Source organism: Somniosus microcephalus, chromosome 4 (assembly GCF_052327205.1).
Source record: "Somniosus microcephalus isolate GS21.2 chromosome 4, FLI_Smic_1.0, whole genome shotgun sequence".
Lineage (NCBI taxonomy): Eukaryota > Metazoa > Chordata > Chondrichthyes > Squaliformes > Somniosidae > Somniosus > Somniosus microcephalus.
This window is the reverse complement of record NC_140990.1, coordinates 4,094,227-4,117,079: the sequence shown is the minus strand read 5'-3', so window position 1 is coordinate 4,117,079 and position 22,853 is coordinate 4,094,227. Positions and strand designations below refer to the sequence as shown.

General features: G+C 51.6%; 1 protein-coding gene and 1 non-coding gene across 2 annotated transcripts in view; both read right to left on the bottom strand.

The window, feature by feature from the left end:
* Positions 1-22,853, bottom strand: part of supt16h (SPT16 homolog, facilitates chromatin remodeling subunit) — a 107,057-nt gene that overhangs the window by 33,753 nt on the left and 50,451 nt on the right. Inside the window, exons 8-13 of the mRNA XM_085984291.1 lie at positions 16,623-16,696; positions 12,914-13,026; positions 11,108-11,173; positions 5,847-5,942; positions 3,339-3,454; positions 1,941-2,094 (exon numbers count right to left, since the gene is read on the bottom strand). Coding sequence (XP_085840417.1) covers positions 1,941-2,094; positions 3,339-3,454; positions 5,847-5,942; positions 11,108-11,173; positions 12,914-13,026; positions 16,623-16,696 — 619 coding nt within the window. The remainder of the gene's footprint in view (positions 1-1,940; positions 2,095-3,338; positions 3,455-5,846; positions 5,943-11,107; positions 11,174-12,913; positions 13,027-16,622; positions 16,697-22,853) is intronic.
* LOC147118192 (small nucleolar RNA U6-53/MBII-28) lies at positions 1,274-1,391 on the bottom strand. Its single transcript, XR_015078258.1, has one exon. It is a non-coding gene; the product is annotated as a small nucleolar RNA U6-53/MBII-28 (small nucleolar RNA).

Genomic DNA, 22,853 nt, shown 5'->3' with positions numbered 1-22,853 from the left:
AAAAGGCATATGGGATACTTGCCTTCATTAGCCGAGGCATAGAATATAAGAGCAAGGAGGTTATGATGGAGCTGTATAAAACACTGGTTAGGCCACAGCTGGAATACTGTGTGCAGTTCTGGTCGCCACACTACAGGAAGGATGTGATCGCGTTAGAGAGGGTGCAGAGGAGGTTCACCAGGATGTTACCAGGGCTGGAGCGCTTCAGCTATGAAGAGAGACTGGGCAGATTGGGTTTGTTTTCCTTGGAGCAGAGGAGGCTGAGGGGGGACATGATTGAGGTGTACAAAATTATGAGGGGCATAGATAGGATGGATACTAAGGAGCTTTTTCCCTTAGTAGAAGGGTCAATAACTAGGGGGCATAGATTCAAGGTAAAGGGCGGGAGGTTTAGAGGGGATTTGAGAAAGAACTTTTTCACCCAGAGGGTGGTTGGAGTCTGGAACTCACTGCCTGAAAGGGTTGTAGAGGCAGGAACCCTCACAACATTTAAGAAGCATTTGGATGAGCACTTGAAATGCCACAGAATACAAGGCTACGGACCAAATGCTGGAATATGGGATTAGATTAGACAGGGCTTGATGGCCGGCGCGGACACGATGGGCCGAAGGGCCTCTATCCGTGCTGTATAACTCTATGACAACTAGACCTCCATGTTGTAAAACAGTTGATTAAAGCTTTGCTTAACGCTTAGACCAAGTGCCTAGTAGTTTTCTTACGTCATGGGGGGGGTGTAGGCAATTCACCCATTGAGGGACGACTCAAGAGGTCTGTTTAAGCGCCACTCGAGCCTCCTCCAGCCATACTTCATCTCACCTCATCAACATATCCTTCCCTTCCATTCTCCCTCACGTGTTTATCTAGTTTCCCCTTAAACGCATCTACGCTGTTCGCCTTAACTACGCCTTGTGGGAGCCAGTTCCACATACCAACCACTCCCTGGGTAAAGAAGTTTCTCCTGAATTCCCCATTGGTTTTACGAGTGACTATGGTATATATACACGGCACCCCCCCAGCCCCGCCTAACCCCCCACACAAAATATTTCTCTACATCTCCATCTTGGTTCTTTTGCCAAATGTCTGTCTCCTCTGGTTACCGACCCTCCTCTCAGTGGAAACAGGCCCTCGTTATTTACTCTGTCAAAAATTCTTCAATTTTGAACACCTCTATTAAATCTCCCCTTAATCTCGTCTGAGCTAAGGAGAACAATCCCAGCTTCCCCACATAGCTGAAGTCCCTCATCCCAGGTACTGTTCATGTCCCGATGGTATTTTACCTCAGGTCTCCACACACCGTGTCGAGAAGGTGAGTTTAACTCACACACACCCAGAGCCGGATCACGAGACACAGCCTGGTGCATCGGTATTAGCATGGCATCTCATCACTGGCAAACACCGGGAACAGGACCTCCCGCACCCTGACCGCACGAGGACAAACACCGGGAACAGGACCCCCTGCGCCGACCGATCCCTGACCACAGGTGGACAAACACCAGGAACAGGACCTCCCGCACCCTGACCACACGAGGGCAAAGACCGGGAACAGGACCTCCCGCACCGACCGAACCCTGACCACATGAGGGCAAACACCGGGAACAGGACCTCCCGCACCGATCGAACGAGGGCAAACACCGGGAACAGGACCTCCCACACCCTTACCGCACAAGCGGGAACATCGTTTAATCGGCAGCGGGTGACCGAGTGGGATTGATTTTTTTGGTACCAGCTGTATGGACTGTAGAGTCTGTGCCAGTCCCCTCCATTCCCCCATCGGTCAGTCGGAGAACGCGACACTTTGGAGCAATTGATCTCTGACTGACCCAAGGGGCTGTGTTTACTTAACGACAATGTAAAGTGGCCTTGGGGGGGGGGGGGGGCCAAGGCTCCACCATGGACGCGCGAACACGTAGGACAACAAAGGGATGGACGGGCGGACGTACCTTGATGGTAGCGATGTGGAATGGGGTGGCGATGCCAAATACGGGAAGGATGACGGTCTCATACTTTTTGTCGATATAGATCTTCATGGCCCGAATGTCTGATTCCTTCGGCATCTGAGACGAGTTCTTGTACGAGTCGCGCGACTTGCGAGCCCTGCGGAAGGAATAACAAATACATAATCGATCAAAGGTCAGGTCTTGCGTGCCTCCCACCCCCAATACCAAGGAGGAGGCGAATTAAACTAAACCAGGGTCAGAGCAGCAGCTCTCGGGATGTGGGCTTTGCGGGCAGAGCCGACATTTATTGCCCGCCCCTGCTAGTTGCCCCCTTGAGAAGGTATTGGTGGGCCTTTTCCTGGAACCGCTGCAGTCACTTGAGGTGAAGGTGCTCCCGCAGTGCTGTTAGGGTCTGGAGTTTCTGACCCAGCGACGATGAAGGAATGGCCGATATAGGAACACAGGAAGAGGAGGAGGCCGTTCAGCCCCTCGAGCCTGTTACACAGGAACAGGAGGAGGCCGTTCAGCCCCTCGAGCCTGTTACACAGGAACAGGAGGAGGCCATTCAGCCCCTCGAGCCTGTTACACAGGAAGAGGAGGCGGCCGTTCAGCCCCTCGAGCCTGTTACACAGGAACAGGAGGAGGCCGTTCAGCCCCTCGAGCCCGTTACACAGGAACGGGAGGAGGCCATTCAGCCCCTCGACCCTGTTACACAGGAACAGGAGGAGGCCGTTCAGCCCCTCGAGCCTGTTACACAGGAACAGGAGGAGGCCGTTCAGCCCCGCGAGCCTGCTTCACAGGAACAGGAGGCCATTCAGCCCCTCGAGCCTGTTTCACAGGAACAGGAGGAGGCCATTCAGCCCCTCAAGCCTGTTACACAGGAACAGGAGGAGGCCGTTCAGCCCCTCGAGCCTGTTACACAGGAACAGGAGGAGGCCGTTCAGCCCCGCGAGCCTGCTTCACAGGAACAGGAGGCCATTCAGCCCCTCGAGCCTGTTACACAGGAACAGGAGGAGGCCATTCAGCCCCTCGAGCCTGTTACACAGGAACAGGAGGCCATTCAGCCCCATCGAGCCCGTTACACAGGAACAGGAGGAGGCCATTCAGCCCCTCAAGCCTGTTACACAGTTACAGGGGGAGGCCATTCAGCCCCTCCAGTCCATTCCGCCATTCAATCAGATCACGGCTGATCTGTACCTCAACCCCATTCACCCGCCATTGTTCCACATCTCTTGATGCCCTGACCCAACCAGTATTGAAAGCTCCAAGTGACCCCCAGCATCCACAGCCTTTTGGGGGAAAGGGTGTTTCAGATTTCCACTACCCTGCACGTGAAGAGCCTGGGCAAGTTGCCGCTCCGCGCGACCCTCGAACTATCTGGGAGAAAGGACGAGCTCTTACTTCTGGGTCTGCTGCTCGCCGCGGTTCTCCGTCAGTCTCCGCTTGGCCTCCTCGTTGAGCTGATGAGCCAGTTCCCGCTGGTGGGTGCGTCGCTTCTCCTCCGAAGTCATCTCATTCTGTGGGGGGGGGGGAGAGAGAGGGAGAGCGACGGGCGGTGAGGACAAGGGACAAAATAAACCAGCGTGAAAGATCACAGAATTCCGTCGAATGTACAGCACGGAAACAGGCCGCTCGGCCCAACGGGTCCATGCTCCAAACGAGCCTCCTCCCACCCCTCGTCATCTCACCTTATCAGCATATCCCTCTATTCCTTCCTCCCTCATGTGTTTATATAGCTTCCCCTTAACATAAGAATTAGGAGCAGGAGTAGGCCATACGGCCCCTCGAGCCTGCTACGCCATTCAATAAGATCATGGCTGATCTTCGACCTCAACTCCACTTTCCCCCCCGATCTCCATAACCCTCGATTCCCCGAGAGTCCAAAAATCTACCTGTCTCAGCCTTGAATATACTCAAAGACTCAGCAACCACAGCCCTCTGGGGTAAATAAATCCAGAGATTCACCATTCTGAGTGAAGAAATTTTCCTTTCCGTCCTAAATGGCCGAGCCCTTATCCCGAGACTGTGACCCCTAGCTCTAGACTGTCCAGCCAAGGGAAAACAGCCTCTCCGCATCTTAAATGCATCCACGCTATTTGCCTCAATCACTCCCTGTGGTAGCGAGTGCCACATTCTCACCACTCTCTGGGTAAAGAAGTTTCTCTTCAATTCCCTATTGGCGACTACCTTGCATTTAGGGACCCTAGTTCTGGTCGGGGAGAGGCGGCATGGGATTTGAGAGAGAGCAGTAGTTCGTGGCTTGAAAATTTCAGGCTGCAGCTCCGTGACCCCGAGCACAGGAACAAGGATGTCTTGCTGCAGTTGTACAGGGCCTTGGTGAGACCGCACCTTGAGTACTGTGCGCAGTTTTGGTCGCCTTATCTGAGGAAGGATGTTCTTGCCATGGAGGGAGTTCAGTGACGATTCAACAGACTGATACCTGGGATGGCAGGAATGACGTATGAGGAGAGATTGGGTCGATTGGGCTTATACTCGCTGGAGTTTAGAAGAATGAGAGGGGATCTCATTGAAACTTATAAAATTCTAACAGGACTGGACAGACTAGATGCAGGAAGGATGTTCCTGATGGTCGGGGAGTCCAGAACCAGAGGTCACAGTCTAAGGATAAGGGGTAAGCCATTTAGGACAGAGATGAGGAGGAATTTCTTCACCCAGAGAGTGGTGAACCTGTGGAATTCTCTACCACAGAAGGCAGTGGAGGCCAATTCATTAAATATATTCAAGAAGGAGTTGGATATATTTCTTAAGGCTAAAGGGATCAAGGGATATGGGGAGAAGGCAGGGACAGGGTACTGAATTTGGATGATCAGCCATGATCTCATTGAATGGCGGAGTGGGCTCGAGGGGCCGAATGGCCGACTCCTGCTCCTAGCTTCTATGTTTCTTCAACACAGAATCGTTCTGTTTCTGGAATGAGAAGCAGCGCGAGGAAGCAACAATTCGATGTAGGGGGAGGAGGGGTGTGAATAAAGGTCTGGTAACCTTCCCGGGATATCGGAACAAACTTGTGTCCATGATGAGGTTTAAAAAAAAAATTTCACTCAGGATGTGGGCGTTGCTGGCAAGGCCGGCATTTATTGCCCATCGCTAGTTGCCCTTGAGAAGGTGGTGGTGAGCCGCCTTCTTGAACCGCTGCAGTCCGTCTGGTGAAGGTACTCCCACAGTGCTGTTAGGGAGGGAGTTCCAGGATTTTGACCCAGCGAAGATGAAGGATCGGCCGATATATTTCCAAGTCAGGATGGTGTGTGACTTGGAGGGGAACTTGGAGGTGGTGGTGTTCCCATGCGTCTGCTGCCCTTGTCCTTCTAGGTGGAAGAGGTCGCGGGTTTGGGAGGTGCGGCCGAAGAAGCCTTGGCGAGTTGCTGCAGTGCATCTTGTAGATGGTACACACTGCAGCCACGGTGCGCCGGTGGTGGAGGGAGTGAATGTTTAAGGTGGTGGATGGGGTGCCAATCAAGCGGGCTGCTTTGTCCTGGATGGTGCCGAGCTTCTTGAGTGTTGTTGGAGCTGCACTCATCCAGGCAAGTGGAGAGTATTCCATCACACTCCTTACTTGTGCCTTGTAGATGGTGGAAAGGCTTTGGGGAGTCAGGAGGTGAGACACTCGCCGCAAAATACCCAGCCTCTGACCTGCTCTTGTAGCCACAGTATTTATGCGGCTGGTCCAGTTAAGTTTCTGGTCAATGGTGACCCCCAGGATATTGATGGTTGGGGATTCGGCGATGGTAATGCCGTTGAATGTCAAGGGGTGGTGGTTAGACGCTCGCTTGTTGGAAATGGTCATTGCCTGGCGCGAATGTTACGTACAACAGCGATCAAGGAACGAACGCTCAATGATCAAACATGGCGCTGAAAGTACGAGACTGAACAGATCGCGAACGGACTTACCCTTGTTCTCTCCGTGAGGAGACTGGCCTTTCCGCCTCGGCCCAGCAAATCTTCGGCCTCGTCCTTCACTTCATCCTCCTCTTCCTCATCTTCATTCTGCAACAAAGCAGCATGGGGGTTAGATACAGAGTAAAGCTCCCTCTGCACTGTCCCATCATACACTCCCAGGGCAGGTACAGCACAGGTTAGATACAGAGTAAAGCTCCCTCTACACTGTCCCATCAAACACTCCCAGGGCAGGTACAGCACGGGTTGGATACAGAGTAAAGCTCCCTCTACACTGTCTCATCAAACACTCCCAGGGCAGGTACAGCATGGGTTAGATACAGAGAAAAGCTCCCTCTACACTGTCCCATCAAACACTCCCAGGGCAGCTACAGCACGGGTTAGATACAGAGTAAAGCTCCCTATACACTGTCCCATCAAACACCCCCAGGGCAGGTACAGCACGGGTTAGATACAGAGTAAAGCTCCCTCTACACTGTCCCATCAAACACTCCCAGGGCAGGTACAGCATGGGTTAGATACAGAGTAAAGCTCCCTCTACACTGTCCCATCAAACACACACAGGGCAGGTACAGCACGGGGTCAGATACAGAGTAAAGCTCCCTCTACAATGTCCCATCAAACACTCCCAGGGCAGGTACAGCACGGGTTAGATACAGAGTAAAGCTCCCTCTACACTGTCCCATCAAACACTCCCAGGGCAGGTACAGCACAGGTTAGATACAGAGTAAAGCTCCCTCTACACTGTCCCATCAAACACTCCCGGGGCAGGTACAGCACAGGGTTAGATACAGAGTAAAGCTCCCTCTACACTGTCCCATCAAACACTCCCAGGGCAGGTACAGCACGGGTTAGATACAGAGTAAAGCTCCCTCTACACTGTCCCATCAAACACTCCCAGGGCAGGTACAGCATGGGTTAGATACAGAGTAAAGCTCCCTCTACACTGTCCCATCAAACACTCCCAGGGCAGGTACAGCACGGGTTAGACACAGAGTAAAGCTCCCTCTACACTGTCCCATCAAACACTCCCAGGGCAGGTACAGCACAGGTTAGATACAGAGTAAAGCTCCCTCTACACTGTCCCATCAAACACTCCCGGGGCAGGTACAGCAAAGGGTTAGATACAGAGTAAAGCTCCCTCTACACTGTCCCATCAAACACTCCCAGGGCAGGTACAGCACGGGTTAGATACAGAGTAAAGCTCCCTCTACACTGTCCCATCAAACACTCCCAGGGCAGGTACAGCACGGGTTAGATACAGAGTAAAGCTCCCTCTACACTGTCCCATCAAACACTCCCAGGGCAGGGACAGCACGGGGTTAGATACAGAGTAAAGCTCCCCCTACACTGTCCCATCAAACACTCCCAGGGCAGGTACAGCAGAGGGTTAGATACAGAGTAAAGCTCCCTCTACACTGTCCCATCAAACACTCCCAGGGCAGGTACAGCACGGGTTAGATACAGAGTAAAGCTCCCTCTACACTGTCCCGTCAAACACTCCCAGGGCAGATACAACACGGGGTGAGATACAGAGTAAAGCTCCCTCTACACTGTCCCGTCAAACACTCCCAGGGCAGATACAACACGGGGTGAGATACAGAGTAAAGCTCCCTCTACACTGTCCCATCAAACACTCCCAGGGCAGGTACAGCATGGGTTAGATACAGAGTAAAGCTCCCTCTACACTGTCCCATCAAACACTCCCAGGGCAGGTACAGCACGGGTTAGATACAGAGTAAACCGCCCTCTACACTGTCCCATCAAACACTCCCAGGGCAGGTACAGCACGGGTTAGATACAGAGTAAAGCTCCCTCTACACTGTCCCATCAAACACTCCCAGGGCAGATACAACACGGGGTGAGATACAGAGTAAAGCTCCCTCTACACTGTCCCATCAAACACTCCCAGGGCAGGTTCAGCACAGGTTAGATACAGAGTAAAGCTCCCTCTACACTGTCCCATCAAACACTCCCGGGGCAGGTACAGCACAGGGTTAGATACAGAGTAAAGCTCCCTCTACACTGTCCCATCAAACACTCCCAGGGCAGGTACAGCACGGGTTAGATACAGAGTAAAGCTCCCTCTACACTGTCCCATCAAACACTCCCGGGGCAGGTACAGCACAGGGTTAGATACAGAGTAAAGCTCCCTCTACACTGTCCCATCAAACACTCCCAGGGCAGGTACAGCACGGGTTAGATACAGAGTAAAGCTCCCTCTACACTGTCCCATCAAACACTCCCAGGGCAGGTACAGCATGGGTTAGATACAGAGTAAAGCTCCCTCTACACTGTCCCATCAAACACTCCCAGGGCAGGTACAGCACGGGTTAGACACAGAGTAAAGCTCCCTCTACACTGTCCCATCAAACACTCCCAGGGCAGGTACAGCACAGGTTAGATACAGAGTAAAGCTCCCTCTACACTGTCCCATCAAACACTCCCGGGGCAGGTACAGCAAAGGGTTAGATACAGAGTAAAGCTCCCTCTACACTGTCCCATCAAACACTCCCAGGGCAGGTACAGCACGGGTTAGATACAGAGTAAAGCTCCCTCTACACTGTCCCATCAAACACTCCCAGGGCAGGTACAGCACGGGTTAGATACAGAGTAAAGCTCCCTCTACACTGTCCCATCAAACACTCCCAGGGCAGGGACAGCACGGGGTTAGATACAGAGTAAAGCTCCCCCTACACTGTCCCATCAAACACTCCCAGGGCAGGTACAGCAGAGGGTTAGATACAGAGTAAAGCTCCCTCTACACTGTCCCATCAAACACTCCCAGGGCAGGTACAGCACGGGTTAGATACAGAGTAAAGCTCCCTCTACACTGTCCCGTCAAACACTCCCAGGGCAGATACAACACGGGGTGAGATACAGAGTAAAGCTCCCTCTACACTGTCCCGTCAAACACTCCCAGGGCAGATACAACACGGGGTGAGATACAGAGTAAAGCTCCCTCTACACTGTCCCATCAAACACTCCCAGGGCAGGTACAGCATGGGTTAGATACAGAGTAAAGCTCCCTCTACACTGTCCCATCAAACACTCCCAGGGCAGGTACAGCACGGGTTAGATACAGAGTAAACCGCCCTCTACACTGTCCCATCAAACACTCCCAGGGCAGGTACAGCACGGGTTAGATACAGAGTAAAGCTCCCTCTACACTGTCCCATCAAACACTCCCAGGGCAGGGACAGCACGGGGTTAGATACAGAGTAAAGCTCCCTCTACACTGTCCCATCAAACACTCCCAGGGCAGGTACAGCACGGGTTAGATACACAGTAAAGCTCCCCCTACACTGTCCCATCAAACACTCCCAGGGCAGGTACAGCAGAGGGTTAGATACAGAGTAAAGCTCCCTCTACACTGTCCCATCAAACACTCCCAGGGCAGGTACAGCACGGGTTAGATACAGAGTAAAGCTCCCTCTACACTGTCCCGTCAAACACTCCCAGGGCAGAGACAGCACGGGTTAGATACAGAGTAAAGCACCCTCTACACTGTCCCATCAAACACTCCCAGGGCAGGTACAGCACGGGTTAGATACAGAGTAAAGCTCCCTCTACACTGTCCCATCAAACACTCCCAGGGCAGATACAACACGGGGTGAGATACAGAGTAAAGCTCCCTCTACACTGTCCCATCAAACACTCCCAGGGCAGGTTCAGCACAGGTTAGATACAGAGTAAAGCTCCCTCTACACTGTCCCATCAAACACTCCCGGGGCAGGTACAGCACAGGGTTAGATACAGAGTAAAGCTCCCTCTACACTGTCCCATCAAACACTCCCAGGGCAGGTACAGCACGGGTTAGATACAGAGTAAAGCTCCCTCTACACTGTCCCATCAAACACTCCCAGGGCAGGTACAGCACGGGTTAGATACAGAGTAAAGCTCCCTCTACACTTTCCCGTCAAACACTCCCAGGGCAGAGACAGCACGGGTTAGATACAGAGTAAAGCACCCTCTACACTGTCCCATCAAACACTCCCAGGGCAGGTACAGCACGGGTTAGATACAGAGTAAAGCTCCCTCTACACTGTCCCATCAAACACTCCCAGGGCAGATACAACACGGGGTTAGATACAGAGTAAAGCTCCCTCTACACTGTCCCATCAAACACTCCCAGGGCAGGTACAGCACGGGTTAGATACAGAGTAAAGCTCCCTCTACACTATCCCATCAAACACTCCCAGGGCAGGTACAGCACGGGTTAGATACAGAGTAAAGCTCCCTCTACACTGTCCCGTCAAACACTCCCAGGGCCGGTACAGCACGGGTTAGATACAGAGTAAAGCTCCCTCTACACTGTCCCATCAAACACTCCCAGGGCAGGTACAGCACGGGTTAGATACAGAGTAAAGCTCCCTCTACACTGTCCCATCAAACACTCCCAGGACAGGTACAACACGGGGTTAGATACAGAGTAAAGCTCCCTCTACACTGTCCCATCAAACACTCCCAGGGCAGGTACAGCACGGGTTAGATACAGAGTAAAGCTCCCTCTACACTGTCCCATCAAACACTCCCAGGGCAGGTACAGCACGGGTTAGATACAGAGTAAAGCTCCCTCTACACTGTCCCATCAAACACTCCCAGGGCAGGTACAGCACAGGTTAGATACAGAGTAAAGCTCCCTCTACACTGACCCATCAAACACTCCCAGGGCAGGTACAGCACGGGTTAGATACAGAGTAAAGCTCCCTCTACACTGTCCCATCAAACACTCCCAGGGCAGGAACAGCACGGGTTAGATACAGAGTAAAGCTCCCTCTACACTGTCCCATCAAACACTCCCAGGGCAGGTACAGCACGGGTTAGATACAGAGTAAAGCTCCCTCTACACTGCCCCATCAAACACTCCCAGGGCAGGTACAGCACGGGTTAGATACAGAGTAAAGCTCCCTCTACACTGTCCCATCAAACACTCCTAGGGCAGGTACAGCACGGGTTAGATACAGAGTAAAGCTCCCTCTACACTGTCCCATCAAACACTCCCAGGGCAGGTACAGCACGGGTTAGATACAGAGTAAAGCTCCCTCTACACTGTCCCACCAAACACTCCCAGGGCAGTTACAGCACGGGTTAGATACAGAGTAAAGCTCCCTCTACACTGTCCCATCAAACACTCCCAGGGCAGATACAACACGGGGTGAGATAAAGAGTAAAGCTCCCTCTACACTGTCCCATCAAACACTCCCAGGGCAGATACAACACGGGGTGAGATACAGAGTAAAAAGCTCCCTCACCTTCAGAAAGATCCCGACGTTTTTGACTTTTTTCTTCACAGCGGTGACGATGGAAGCTGGTCCGTCCTACAGGGGAACAGCAGAGAAAGTTACGACAGGAACATGAGTCCTCTCCTCTCCTGAACCTGCCAGTGCTGGGGGTCCGGGACCCATGGGCTCCCTCTGGTGACTCAGCCAAGGGGTGATCCCAGTGAGCATCAGCCAGCAATTCCTCCGTGAAAGAGGGCGTCACAGCGGAACCCTTATCCTCTTCTCAGTCAAACCCCTCCTCCCTCATGTCAGCTATAGTGTTAGCCGTGGTTCAGTGGGCAACTCTCGCCTCTGAGACAGAAGGTTGTGGGTTCAAGTCCCACTCCAGACACTTGAGCACAAAAATCTAGGCCGACACTCCCAGTGCCAGTACTGAGGGAGCGCCGCACTGTCGGAGGGGCAGTACTGAGGGAGTGCAGCACTGTCGGAGGGGCAGTACTGAGGGAGCGCCGCACTGTCGGAGGGGCAGTACTGAGGGAGCGCCGCGCTGTCGGAGGGGCAGTACTGAGGGAGCGCCGCACTGTGGGAGGGGCAGTACTGAGGGAGTGCAGCACTGTCGGAGGGGCAGTACTGAGGGAGCGCCGCGCTGTCGGAGGGGCAGTACTGAGGGAGCGCCGCGCTGTCGGAGGGGCAGTACTGAGGGAGCGCCGCACTGTCGGAGGGGCAGTACTGAGGGAGCGCCGCACTGTTGGAAGGGGGCTACTGAGGGAGTGCCGCACTGTCGGAGGGGCAGTACTGAGGGAGCGCCGCACTGTCGGAGGGGCAGTACTGAGGGAGCGCCGCACTGTCGGAGGGGCAGTACTGAGGGAGCGCCGCACTGTTGGAGGGGCAGTACTGAGGGAGCGCCGCACTGTTGGAAGGGGGCTACTGAGGGAGAGCTGCACTGTCGGAGGGGCAGTACTGAGGGAGCGCTGCACTGTTGGAAGGGGGCTACTGAGGGAGGGCTGCACTGTTGGAGGGGCAGTACTGAGGGAGCGCTGCACTGTTGGAAGGGGGCTACTGAGGGAGGGCTGCACTGTTGGAGGGGCAGTACTGAGGGAGCGCTGCACTGTTGGAAGGGGGCTACTGAGGGAGAGCTGCACTGTTGGAGGTGCCGCCTCTCAGATGAGACGTTAAACCGAGGCCACGTCTGCTCTCTCGGGGGGGATGTAAAAATCCCACGGCACTATTTCAAAGAAGAGTGGGGAGGGGGGTTCTCCCCGGTGTCCTGGGGCCGATACTTAACCCTCAATCAACATCACTAAAAAACAGATGATCTGGCCGTCGTCACATTGCTGTTTGTGGGAGCTTGCTGTGTGCAAATTGGCTGCCGCCTTTCCTACATTACAACAGCGACCACACCTCAAAAATACTTCATTGGCTGTGAAGCGCTTCGGGATGTCCGGTGGTTGTGAAAGGCGCTCTAGAAATGCACGTCTTTCTTTCTTTCCCTGGGTTGCGGACCCAGAGCCAGGCGGGAGGATATGAAAGGAGTCCTCTCTCTCTCTCTCTCTCTATCTATCTGTCCCTGATGGGGCAGTGAGTCAGACACCGCCACCCCACTCCCACAGTCTGCCAGTGGTCAGGAGCTGACCCCCGGGTGCGCAAGGCCATTCTGGAGCCAGTATCACCTCCCGCCGTGACTGGGATCAGCACAGTCGGCACAGGCCGGGGATGGAGCCTGGGCCTTTCCTGCTGTGTGTGTGCTGGCTCAGTTCCACACGCCAGGTGAGGGGAGCCGGATGCCCCTGGGGCCGGAGTTGGGGGGTGGGTGGGGGGTGGAACGGGGACACTTACCTCGTTTATCTGCACCGTGTCTCCGATGAACAGGGCGTAGGTTTTCTCCTCGGCTGTCTTGCCTTCCTTGTTGTCCATCGCGGAAAATCCCAAGTTGATGCTGAACATCATTCCTGGGGGGGAGGGGGAGGGGGAAAGACGGCAATCCGTGAACGAGTCTCGAGCTCCCAACGCGCGCAGCTCCCGGTATCACCGCTACTCCGTCACCACCCCATTCTCCCGGTTTCACCGTCACCATACACACGAGCAACCCTCGTCCATGCCTTGGTCCCCCTCTAGACTCGACTATTCCAACGCTCCCCTGGTCGGCCTCCCAGCTTGAACCCACCGCAACCATCAGCGCACTGAAAGCTCTGCTGCCCTGTGTCCTAACTCGCACCAAGTCCCGGTCGCCCCTGTTGCTCGGTGACCCACGTTGGCTCCCCGGTTAAGCATCGCCTCGATTTTAAAATTCTCCCCCATCCTTGTTTTCAAATCCCTCCATGGACCCCGCCCTCCCCTCCCTATCTCTGTAACCTCCTCCAGCCGCACAATGCTCCGAGATCTCTGCGCTCCTCTAATTGTGGCCTCTTGCGCATCCCCCCCCCCACCCCACCCCTCCCCTCGATATCCATCGCTCCACCGTTGGCGGCCGTGCCTTCAGCTGCCTGGGCCCTAAGATGTGCAATTCCCTCCCTAAACCTCTCCACCTCTCTCGCCTCCTTTAAGACGCTCCTTAAAACCGACCTCTTTGACCAAGCTTTTGGTCACCTGTCCTAATATCTCCTTAAATAAAAACAGAAAATGCTGGAGAAACTCAGCAGGTCAGGAAGCTGTCTTTCATTCTGCCAGCACAAGTTACACTTCATCCAGAGCCATCCTTTTGTTTCTAACAGGACTGGACAGACTAGATGCAGGAAGGATGTTCCCGATGGTCGGGGAGTCCAGAACCAGGGGTCACAGTCTAAGGATAAGGGGTAAGCCATTTAGGACTGAGATGAGGAGGAATTTCTTCACCCAGAGAGTGGTGAACCTGTGGAATTCTCTACCACAGAAGGCAGTGGAGGCCAATTCATTAAATATATTCAAGAAGGAGTTGGATATATTTCTTAAGGCTAAAGGGATCAAGGGATATGGGGAGAAGGGAGGAACAGGGTACTGAATTTGGATGATCAGCCATGATCTCATTGAATGGCGGAGCAGGCTCGAAGGGCCGAATGGCCTACTCCTGCTCCTATTTCAAATCAAATCAACTTTTATTGTCATTGTTAGTGCACAAGTGCAGTACAACGAAATGTAGGCTTGCGGCTCCCGAGAGTGTACATTTAGATTAAGACATTTAAACATTCAACATACATTTGGCTTGTAATACATTAACATAACCATAATAAAGTACATTGACAGATGTGCAGGCTTTAGGGTTTATTTGTGGAGTTCAGCAGGATGACAGCCCTGGGAAAGAAGCTGTTCCTAAATCTGGTCGTTCGGGTGCGAATGCATCTGTAGCGTCTCCCAGATGGCAGGAGGGCGAACAGACTGTGGCTGGGGTGGGTAGGGTCTTTGATGATGGACCGTGACCTCCGTAAACAGCGTTTCTGGTATATGTGCTCTATGGTCGGTAGCCGGGTGCCGGTAATGCGTTGGGCAGTTTTGACTACCCGCTGCAGGGCTTTCCGGTCATAGTAGCTACAGCTGCCATACCATACTGTGATACAGTTTGTCAGGATGCTCTCTATTGTGCAGCGGTAAAAGTTAGAGAGGATCAGGGGTGACAGGTTACATCCCTTCAGCCTCCTTAGGAAATATAGGCGCTGCTGGGCCTTCTTCACCAGAGAGGAGGTATTGAGGGACCAGGAGAGGTCTTCCGTGATGTGGACTCCGAGGCCTACTCCTGCTCCTATCTTCGATGTTTTGCTAGATAAGGGTATAAAAGGAGATGGAGCCAAGACAGGTGGATGGAGTTAGGATACAGATCAGGCGGGAATGTGGAGTAATCGGATCAGCCATGATCGCATTAAATGGCGGAGCAGGCTCGAGGGGCCGAATGGTGGACTCCTATCTTTGATGTTTCTTTACCTGTTCCATTACCATCTCCTTTTGCCTTGAATATCTCGTAACCTCTCCTGCCTTCCATCCTATCAGACCTTCCCTTCTGTTCTACCCTCCCCACCCCCTTTCCCAGCCCCTACACTTGCATAAAAATCTGTTCCATTGCCTGCTTTTTTCCAGTTCTGACGAAAGGTCATCGAGCTGAAACGTTAACTCTTGTTTCTCTCTCCACAGATGCTGCCTGACCTGCTGAGTATCTCCAGCAATTTCTGTTCTTATTTCAGGTTTCCAGCATCTGCAGTATTTTCTTTTTGTATTAAGTTTTTTCTTATATCTCCTTGGTGTCAAATTGTGTCTGATTTATGCTCCCGTCAAGCTCCTTGGGTCGTTTTATTGCGTTATAAGGTCCCGCATAAGAGGTTAGCGTGCAAAATTAAGGCACATGGGATTGGGGGCAAGGTATTGACTTGGATAGAGAACTGGTTGGCGGACAGAAAGCAAAGAGTTGGAATAAACGGGTCGTTTTCCGAGTGGCAGGCAGTGACTAGTGGGGTACCGCAGGGATCGGTCCTAGGACCCCAGCTGTTCACAATATATATTAATGATCTGGACGAGGGAATTGGATGTAATATCTCCAAATTTGCAGACGACACAAAGCTGGGTGGGAGGGTATGCTGTGAGGAGATTGTCGAGAAACTCCAGTACGATTTGGACAGGTTGGGTGATTGGGCAGAAACATAGCAAATGCACTATAATGTGGATAAATGTGAGGTTATCCACTTTGGTGGCAAAAACAGGAAGGCAGATTATTTGAATGGCAATAGATTGGGAGAAGGGGAAGTGCAGAGAGACCTGGGTGTTCTTGTGCACCAGTCGCTGAAGGTAAGCAGGCAAATGGTATGTTGGCCTTCGTAGCGAGAGGGTTCGAGTACAGGAGCAAGGATGTCTTGCTGCAGTTGTACAGGGCCTTGGTGAGACCACACCTTGAGTATTGTGTGCACTTTTGGTCACCTTACCTGAGGAAGGACGTTCTTGCCATGGAGGGAGTGCAGCGAAGATTCACCAGGCTGATACCTGGGATGGCAGGAATGACGTACGAGGAGAGATTGTGTCAATTGGGCTTATACTCACTGGAGTTTAGGAGATTGAGAGGGGATCTCATCGAAACCTATAAAATTCTGTCAGGTCTGGACAGACTAGATGCAGAAAGGATGTTTCTGATGGTCGGGGAGTCCAGAACCAGGGGTCACAGTCTAAGGATAAGGGGTAAGCCATTTAGGACTGAAATGAGGAGGAATTTCTTCACCCAGAGAGTGGTGAACCTGTGGAATTCTCTACCACAGAGGGCGGTGGAGGCCAGTTCATTAAATATATTCAAGAAAGAGTTGGATATATTTCTTGAGGCTAAAGGGATCAAGGGATATGGGGAGAAGGCAGGGACAGGGTACTGAATTTGGATGATCAGCCATGATCTCATTGAATGGCGGAGCAGGCTCGAGGGGCCGAATGGCCTACTCCTGCTCCTATCTTCTATGTTTCTATGTTGGAGGCACTGGATAAATGCAAGTTGCTATTGCTGAAATGACTACTGACTTTACTTATTCCATTATCGATAAACCAGCACAGAAGCAAGCTGGTGCCTCCCTCGAATCCCCCTGGGAGGGCGAAGATTTCCACTCACCCTTTTTGAGGCGGTATTGGTTTTTTGCATTGATGACGAGCGACCCTTCCCGAAACTCGATGCCCATGGCAAACCTGGAAACAAAAACCAATTCACCTCCGTTAACAAGAACCTCTGGTACACAGAACAAACCACTGGGATAGCGGGACATCACAGACACGAGGCCGCTCCCTCCACACCGAGGTACGGTACTGAGGGAGCGCCGCACTGTCGGAGGGGCAGTACTGAGGATGCGCCGCACTGTCGGAGGGGCAGTACTGAGGGAGCGCCGCACTGTCGGAGGGGCAGTACTGAGGGAGCGCCGCACTGTCGGAGGGGCGGTACTGAGGGAGCGCTGCACTGTCGGAGGGGCGGTACTGAGGGAGCGCCGCACTGTCGGAGGGTCGGTACTGAGGGAGCGCCGCACTGTCGGAGGGTCGGTACTGAGGGAGCGCCGCACTGTCGGAGGGTCGGTACTGAGGGAGCGCCGCACTGTCGGAGGGGCGGTACTGAGGGAGCGCCGCACTGTCGGAGGGGCGGTACTGAGGGAGCGCCGCACTGTCGGAGGGGCGGTACTGAGGGAGCGCCGCACTGTCGGAGGGGCGGTACTGAGGGAGCGCCGCACTGTCGGAGGGGCGGTACTGAGGGAGCGCCGCACTGTCGGAGGGGCGGTACTGAGGGAGCGCCGCACTGTCGGAGGGGCGGTACTGAGGGAGCGCCGCACTGTCGGAGGGGCGGTACTGAGGGAGCGCCGCACTGTCGGAGGGGCGGTACTGAGGGAGCGCCGCACTGTCGGAGGGGCGGTACTGAGGGAGCGCCGCACTGTCGGAGGGGCCATACCGAAGAAGAGCTGGCGAGTTCTTCCCGGTGTCCTGGGGCGAATATTTATCGCTCAACCAACATCTCTAAAACAGATTATCTGGTCATTGTCACTGACATGAATCAGTCATTCATGAAAGAAAGACTTATGAAATAATACTGATCAGCCTGCGGGTGGCGCTGTCCAGGGAGAGTATAAATACTCGGGCACGGGCCCAGCTTGCGCAGGACATTCTTAACAGGAACTAGTGAAGGACACAACTTGACCTCAATGTTGTAAAACAGTTGATTAAAGCTTTGTTTAACGCTTAAACCACGTGCCTAGTAGTTTTCTTACGTCATTATCACATTGCTGTTTGTGGGAGCTTGCTGTGCGCAAATTGGCTGCCGTGTTTCCCACATTACAACAGTGACTACACTTTAAATAGTACTTCATTGGCTGTAAAGCGCTTTGGGACGTCCTGAGGTGGTGAAAGGCGCTGGAGAAATGCAAGTCTTTCATGTTAGTGTCTGACCCACTGCCCCAGAGAAAGAGAGATGAGTACAAAGGGATCTGGGGGTCCTGGTGCATGAAACACAGAAGGTTAGTATGCAGGTGCAGCAGGTGATCAGGAAGGCCAATGGAATCTTGGCTTTTATTGCAAGGGGGATGGAGTATAAAAACAGGGAAGTCTTGCTGCAGTTATACAGGGTATTGGTGAGGCCACACCTGGAATACTGCGTGCAGTTTTGGTTTCCATATTTAAGAAAAGATATACTTGCTCTCGAGGCGGTTCAGAGAAGGTTCACTCGGTTGATTCCGGAGATGAGGGGGTTGACGTATGAGGAAAGGTTGAGTAGGTTGGGTCTCTACTCATTGGAGTTCAGAAGAATGAGAGGCGATCTTATCGAAACATATAAGATTGCGAGGGGGCTTGATCAGGTGGATGCGGTGAGGATGTTTCCACTGATGGGTGAGACTAGAACTAGGGGGCATAGTCTTAGAATAAAGGGGCTGCCCTTTCAAAACTGAGATGAGGAGAAACTTCTTCACTCGGAGGGTAGTAAATCTATGGAATTTGCTACCCCAGAGAGCTGTGGAAGCTGCAACATTAAATAAATTTAAAACGGAGATAGACAGTTTCCTAGCTGATAAGGGAATTAGGGGTTACGGGGAGAGGGCAGGGAAGTGGACGTGAGTCTAGATTCGGATCAGCCATGATCCTATTGAATGGCGGAGCAGGCCCGAGGGGCCGTATGGCCTACTCCTGCTCCTACTTCTTATGTTCTTATGTAGGTGCCCCTTCGGTCCCTCTACGTGGGCCTGGGTTTGACCCCGGGCCCCCAAGAGGTGAAAGGTCAGTGTCTGACCCCCAGTCTCCTATTAGAGAGAGAGAGAAGCCCTTGTGGAGAAGACTAACTTCACTCACTCCAGCAGGAAAGCATGGGTCCTGCTCCGTCAACTTGGCGGGGCAAACTCCGCCTATAAACACAGGACCACCATCAGAGCGGAGGCCATTGCGTCCCACTTGATGCAAACACCAAAGGCTCCGGTGGACAAAGAAATTCGACGCCAGGTGAAGGGGCAGCTTACGACAAATGTGATGGCGGCACCAAGATCGCCAACTACGGGAAACTCCCGATTTACCGGCACCCAAACAACCGGAAATCTCGGTTAACCAGCAAAATTCAGGAGTCGGTTCAGGTAAGTTTTACTTCATATTAGTGGCCGTTCCGGGATCTGTGGCTGTGTAATCGGGGTTCCTGCACTTGTTGCTAAGCAACAGGGACGCTTGGTCTGTGGCCGGGGTTCCTGCAGCTGTTGCTAAGCAACAGGGAAGCCTGAATTTGTTGCTGTGTACGGGGCTCTCGTACCTTTTACTATACCTCTCTGTAATCCGGACTTTTTGATAAACCGGCACCCCGTCGGTGCTGGATAAGAGAGAGAGTTTCCTGCACGCCAGATCCATTCACCTTGGACGAACAAAAGCTCAGCCCTGTCGACAACCAAATCTGGAAAAGCTGCAGGTCCAGATGACGTTTACTCAGAATTCTGAAAGGCACTGGGACCCAAAGCGAAGATATGGTGTGGGAGAAAACGTATTAAACATTAAGGCATGCTGGGATACTTGACCACTTTACTAATTGAACAAAGGACACTAAACTAGTTAAAACTAAAAGAACTGCTGACTGCCATAATGAAGTCAAGCTGACCTTTTGGCTTAGGACATCTGGTGATAAAATGTGAACATGTCATTCTGTTTCTTGAGAACAATGGAACCGATGAAACCTTATGTTGAAATGTAATGTAAGCTAATCACCTGAAGTTGTTTACCTTGCTGTATAACTATGAGTGCTGTACATTAGTAATTTAGAGTGCTGGTGGGCAGTAGGGACTGCTGCAGACTCTCCGTGATATCACGTAATAAATTCCTAAAGCGAACCTCGAAGTCTCCGTCTGATAGTTAATTTCCTCGACAGAATTTGGCGTAGTCGGCAGGATCCCTAACAACGGGATCCAAAAGAACTAAGAAGGTCTAAGTTGGGTATAGCGTCGACCTTGTAGATCACTTGGCCCGCTTAGGCTCCAATTAGACAAAGGAAATTTAAAAAGGGACTCTCCTAAAAATAAAAGGAAAGTGCCCGGTGCCTCTCAGCTGAAAGGGGGAGAGCACCTAGCGCGTCTCAGCTGAAAGGGGGACGGCGCGCGGTTGCCTAGTTATCCGGCCGGTGACTCATGCTGAGCCAAGAAGCCCGTCAGGCTGAGGCAAGACTGCTGAGAAGAGAGAAAAGACTATGGCACCGAATTAAGTAGCTACAAAGAGAATAAAGGGTTGACTTCGAGACTCGCGGACGGAAAAACCGGTGAGCGCTCATTGTATTTTGTGTATATAAAATAACCCGCGGTTGTATAACCAGTAAGTTTAAAACTAAGTTACAGGAGTAAGGAGAAGATGGGAAATAACGGCAGTCGAGCGGATTCGCCCGAGCCCAAGAAAGGAGCCCGAGGCAAGGTAGAACAGGAGGCTGCAAATGGTAAAATCAAGATATGTAAAAGAACGAATGACAGAATAAAAAAGCTCGTGCAACATCGAAAAAAGGTAGGAGATCCCATCGTTCCACCGGGATCGCCAGCCGATACTGTAATAAAAGAAAAGGAGACGATTTCGGAAACCTGAGCCCTGAAATAGACCGTCCAGATAAGACACAGTAAAGTCGGGTGATCCCGGACTAAGAGAGGTACCAAGGGTAAAAGGAAAAGCGCTAGAAGTTTGATACTGCAGTGGGGGTGGGTCCTCCGGAGATTAAGAAGCCAGAGAGAGAGTCTTGCAGCAGAAGGCAGGAGACCTTCAGAGATAATAGGGGGTGGGTCCCCCGGAGATTAAGAAGCTGGAGAGAGAGTCTTGCGGCAGAAGGCAGGAGACCTTCAGAGATTTCATTAAAGTATAAGGACTCAGTTCTGCAGTGGCGAATAACACAGACTGAGAATTGTCTATTGTTCAGTATATAGTATAAGATTTTAATGAGTTACCTAATTTGTTTACCTGTGTGGTCTCTCGCGTTAGTTATTATTAGTCTTGTTATTGTTAGTACGTGTTTCTTTTCATCTCTTACAGCAACTTGGTTGCAAAATCGCAAAGGGGAAACGGGTTATTGCGATCCAGAGAAATTATTACGCCTAGTTGAGACTAACCAACAGGAAAGTCCCAATTAAGTAAAAAAAAAAAGGGTGCCAAATCTGGTAAAACCCCAGAGAAAGGCACCCCGCTTGTTATATTTTTCAAAACTGCGGTCAAGTTTCAATCAATGACCTGCCAAGGTGGTCCAGAGGGACCCGAAATGGGAAATACTCATTTCCACCAGATGGCACCTTTAACATAGACAGAATTACCTGTCTAGAGGAACGCCTCATTAAAAAACAAAGGGACCCAACTAAAAAAGGAAAAAAAGTAAATTGGTCAGCCTTCTCAGATTGGAAAAAGGAAGCAGAGAGGCGACGCGAACGAAGTATAGAAGTTAGTAAGCATAATAAAAAGAGGGATGAGATTAATCAGGAATGGAATAAACAACAAAAAGTTAAACAAAATCAGGGTTGGCAGCATCCACACAATTTATCTGGAAACGGAAATACCCAAGCCCAGGTTCACACTCGTCCACAGGCTAATTGGACAACTAGCAATCCCTGGGGAAATCAAAGTGGCCCAAACGAAGAGTTTGGACAAAATCCAAACTGTTCAGCATGACGTTACTTAGAGCCCACCCCAGACATTGCCCAGGAACAACAAGCTGTGGTACAATTGCCTGCAGTATCGTTAAATTCTAAAGAAGAGCCATTTATAAATTTAAATATGAATGGAACACAAGTTCCATTTTTGGTAGACACTGGAGCAACTAATTCAGTCTTGACTAAACAATATGCAGTAGGAGCACCTTGTATCAATCAGAGTGTCAAATGTGTAGGACTTTCAGGAACAACCCAGTCTATGGTATGGCCCACTCCATTGGATGTACAGATAAAAGACTTTCATGGACAGCATGCATTCTTATTATCTGAAGACGTTCCCATCAACTTATTAGGAAGAGATTTGTTGTGTAAAATGGAAGCAGTGATATCATGTACGGAAAAAGGACTGAAGGTACATGTTCCAACTGACGGGTGCGGGATGTACCCATTGCAGGTCCACAATTCTCCTATTTTGTATTGTTGGACTAATCATGGTGACAACCTCAGTAAACAATTACTGATGGCTGTGGGAGCATTGCAGTATGTCACAAGATCAGTATCAGAATACCAGAAGCAGTTTAATTTGTGACACTGGCATGATAAATTGCATTGTATAGCCTATTATGACAAAACGGGAGAAGATCTAGAAGTGGCAATTAATTACAAGCCCTTTCTGCATCAGAAATTTTCATTTAAAATCCGAAGAATTTTAATTGGGCAAGAAGGAATAGCGTCACCAATCTTGTTGACCCAAACAGCATGGGAATTATTCAGGGTAAAAGACTCTAAGCCACACTGTACACTAGCAGTGGCGCATGAATTCAAATCTTCTGATCTAGGACAGATGGTCCTACGCCTATCAAAAGCTGCAGTTCAACAGGAGTGGAGAATAAGTCAGGGTTGGTTCAAGGCCCAAGAGCAGTTAACGAGTCTGTTCTCCCTGCCTACCCGGTGGTCCCAAACCCAGCCACCATCCTGACCAGTATACCTTCTAATTCAAGGTATTATATGGTCATTGATCTCTGCTCAGCCTTCTTCAGCATTCCTATTCACCAAGATTCCCAGTTCCTGTTTGCCTTCACGTTCAAAGGAACCCAATACACATGGACCAGGCTGTCACAAGGCTATACAGAAAGCTGAACTCTCTTTTCGCAGTGCCTCAAACATGATTTACAGGACATTGTCTTAACCGATGGGTCAACCCTCATACAGTACGTAGACGACCTGCT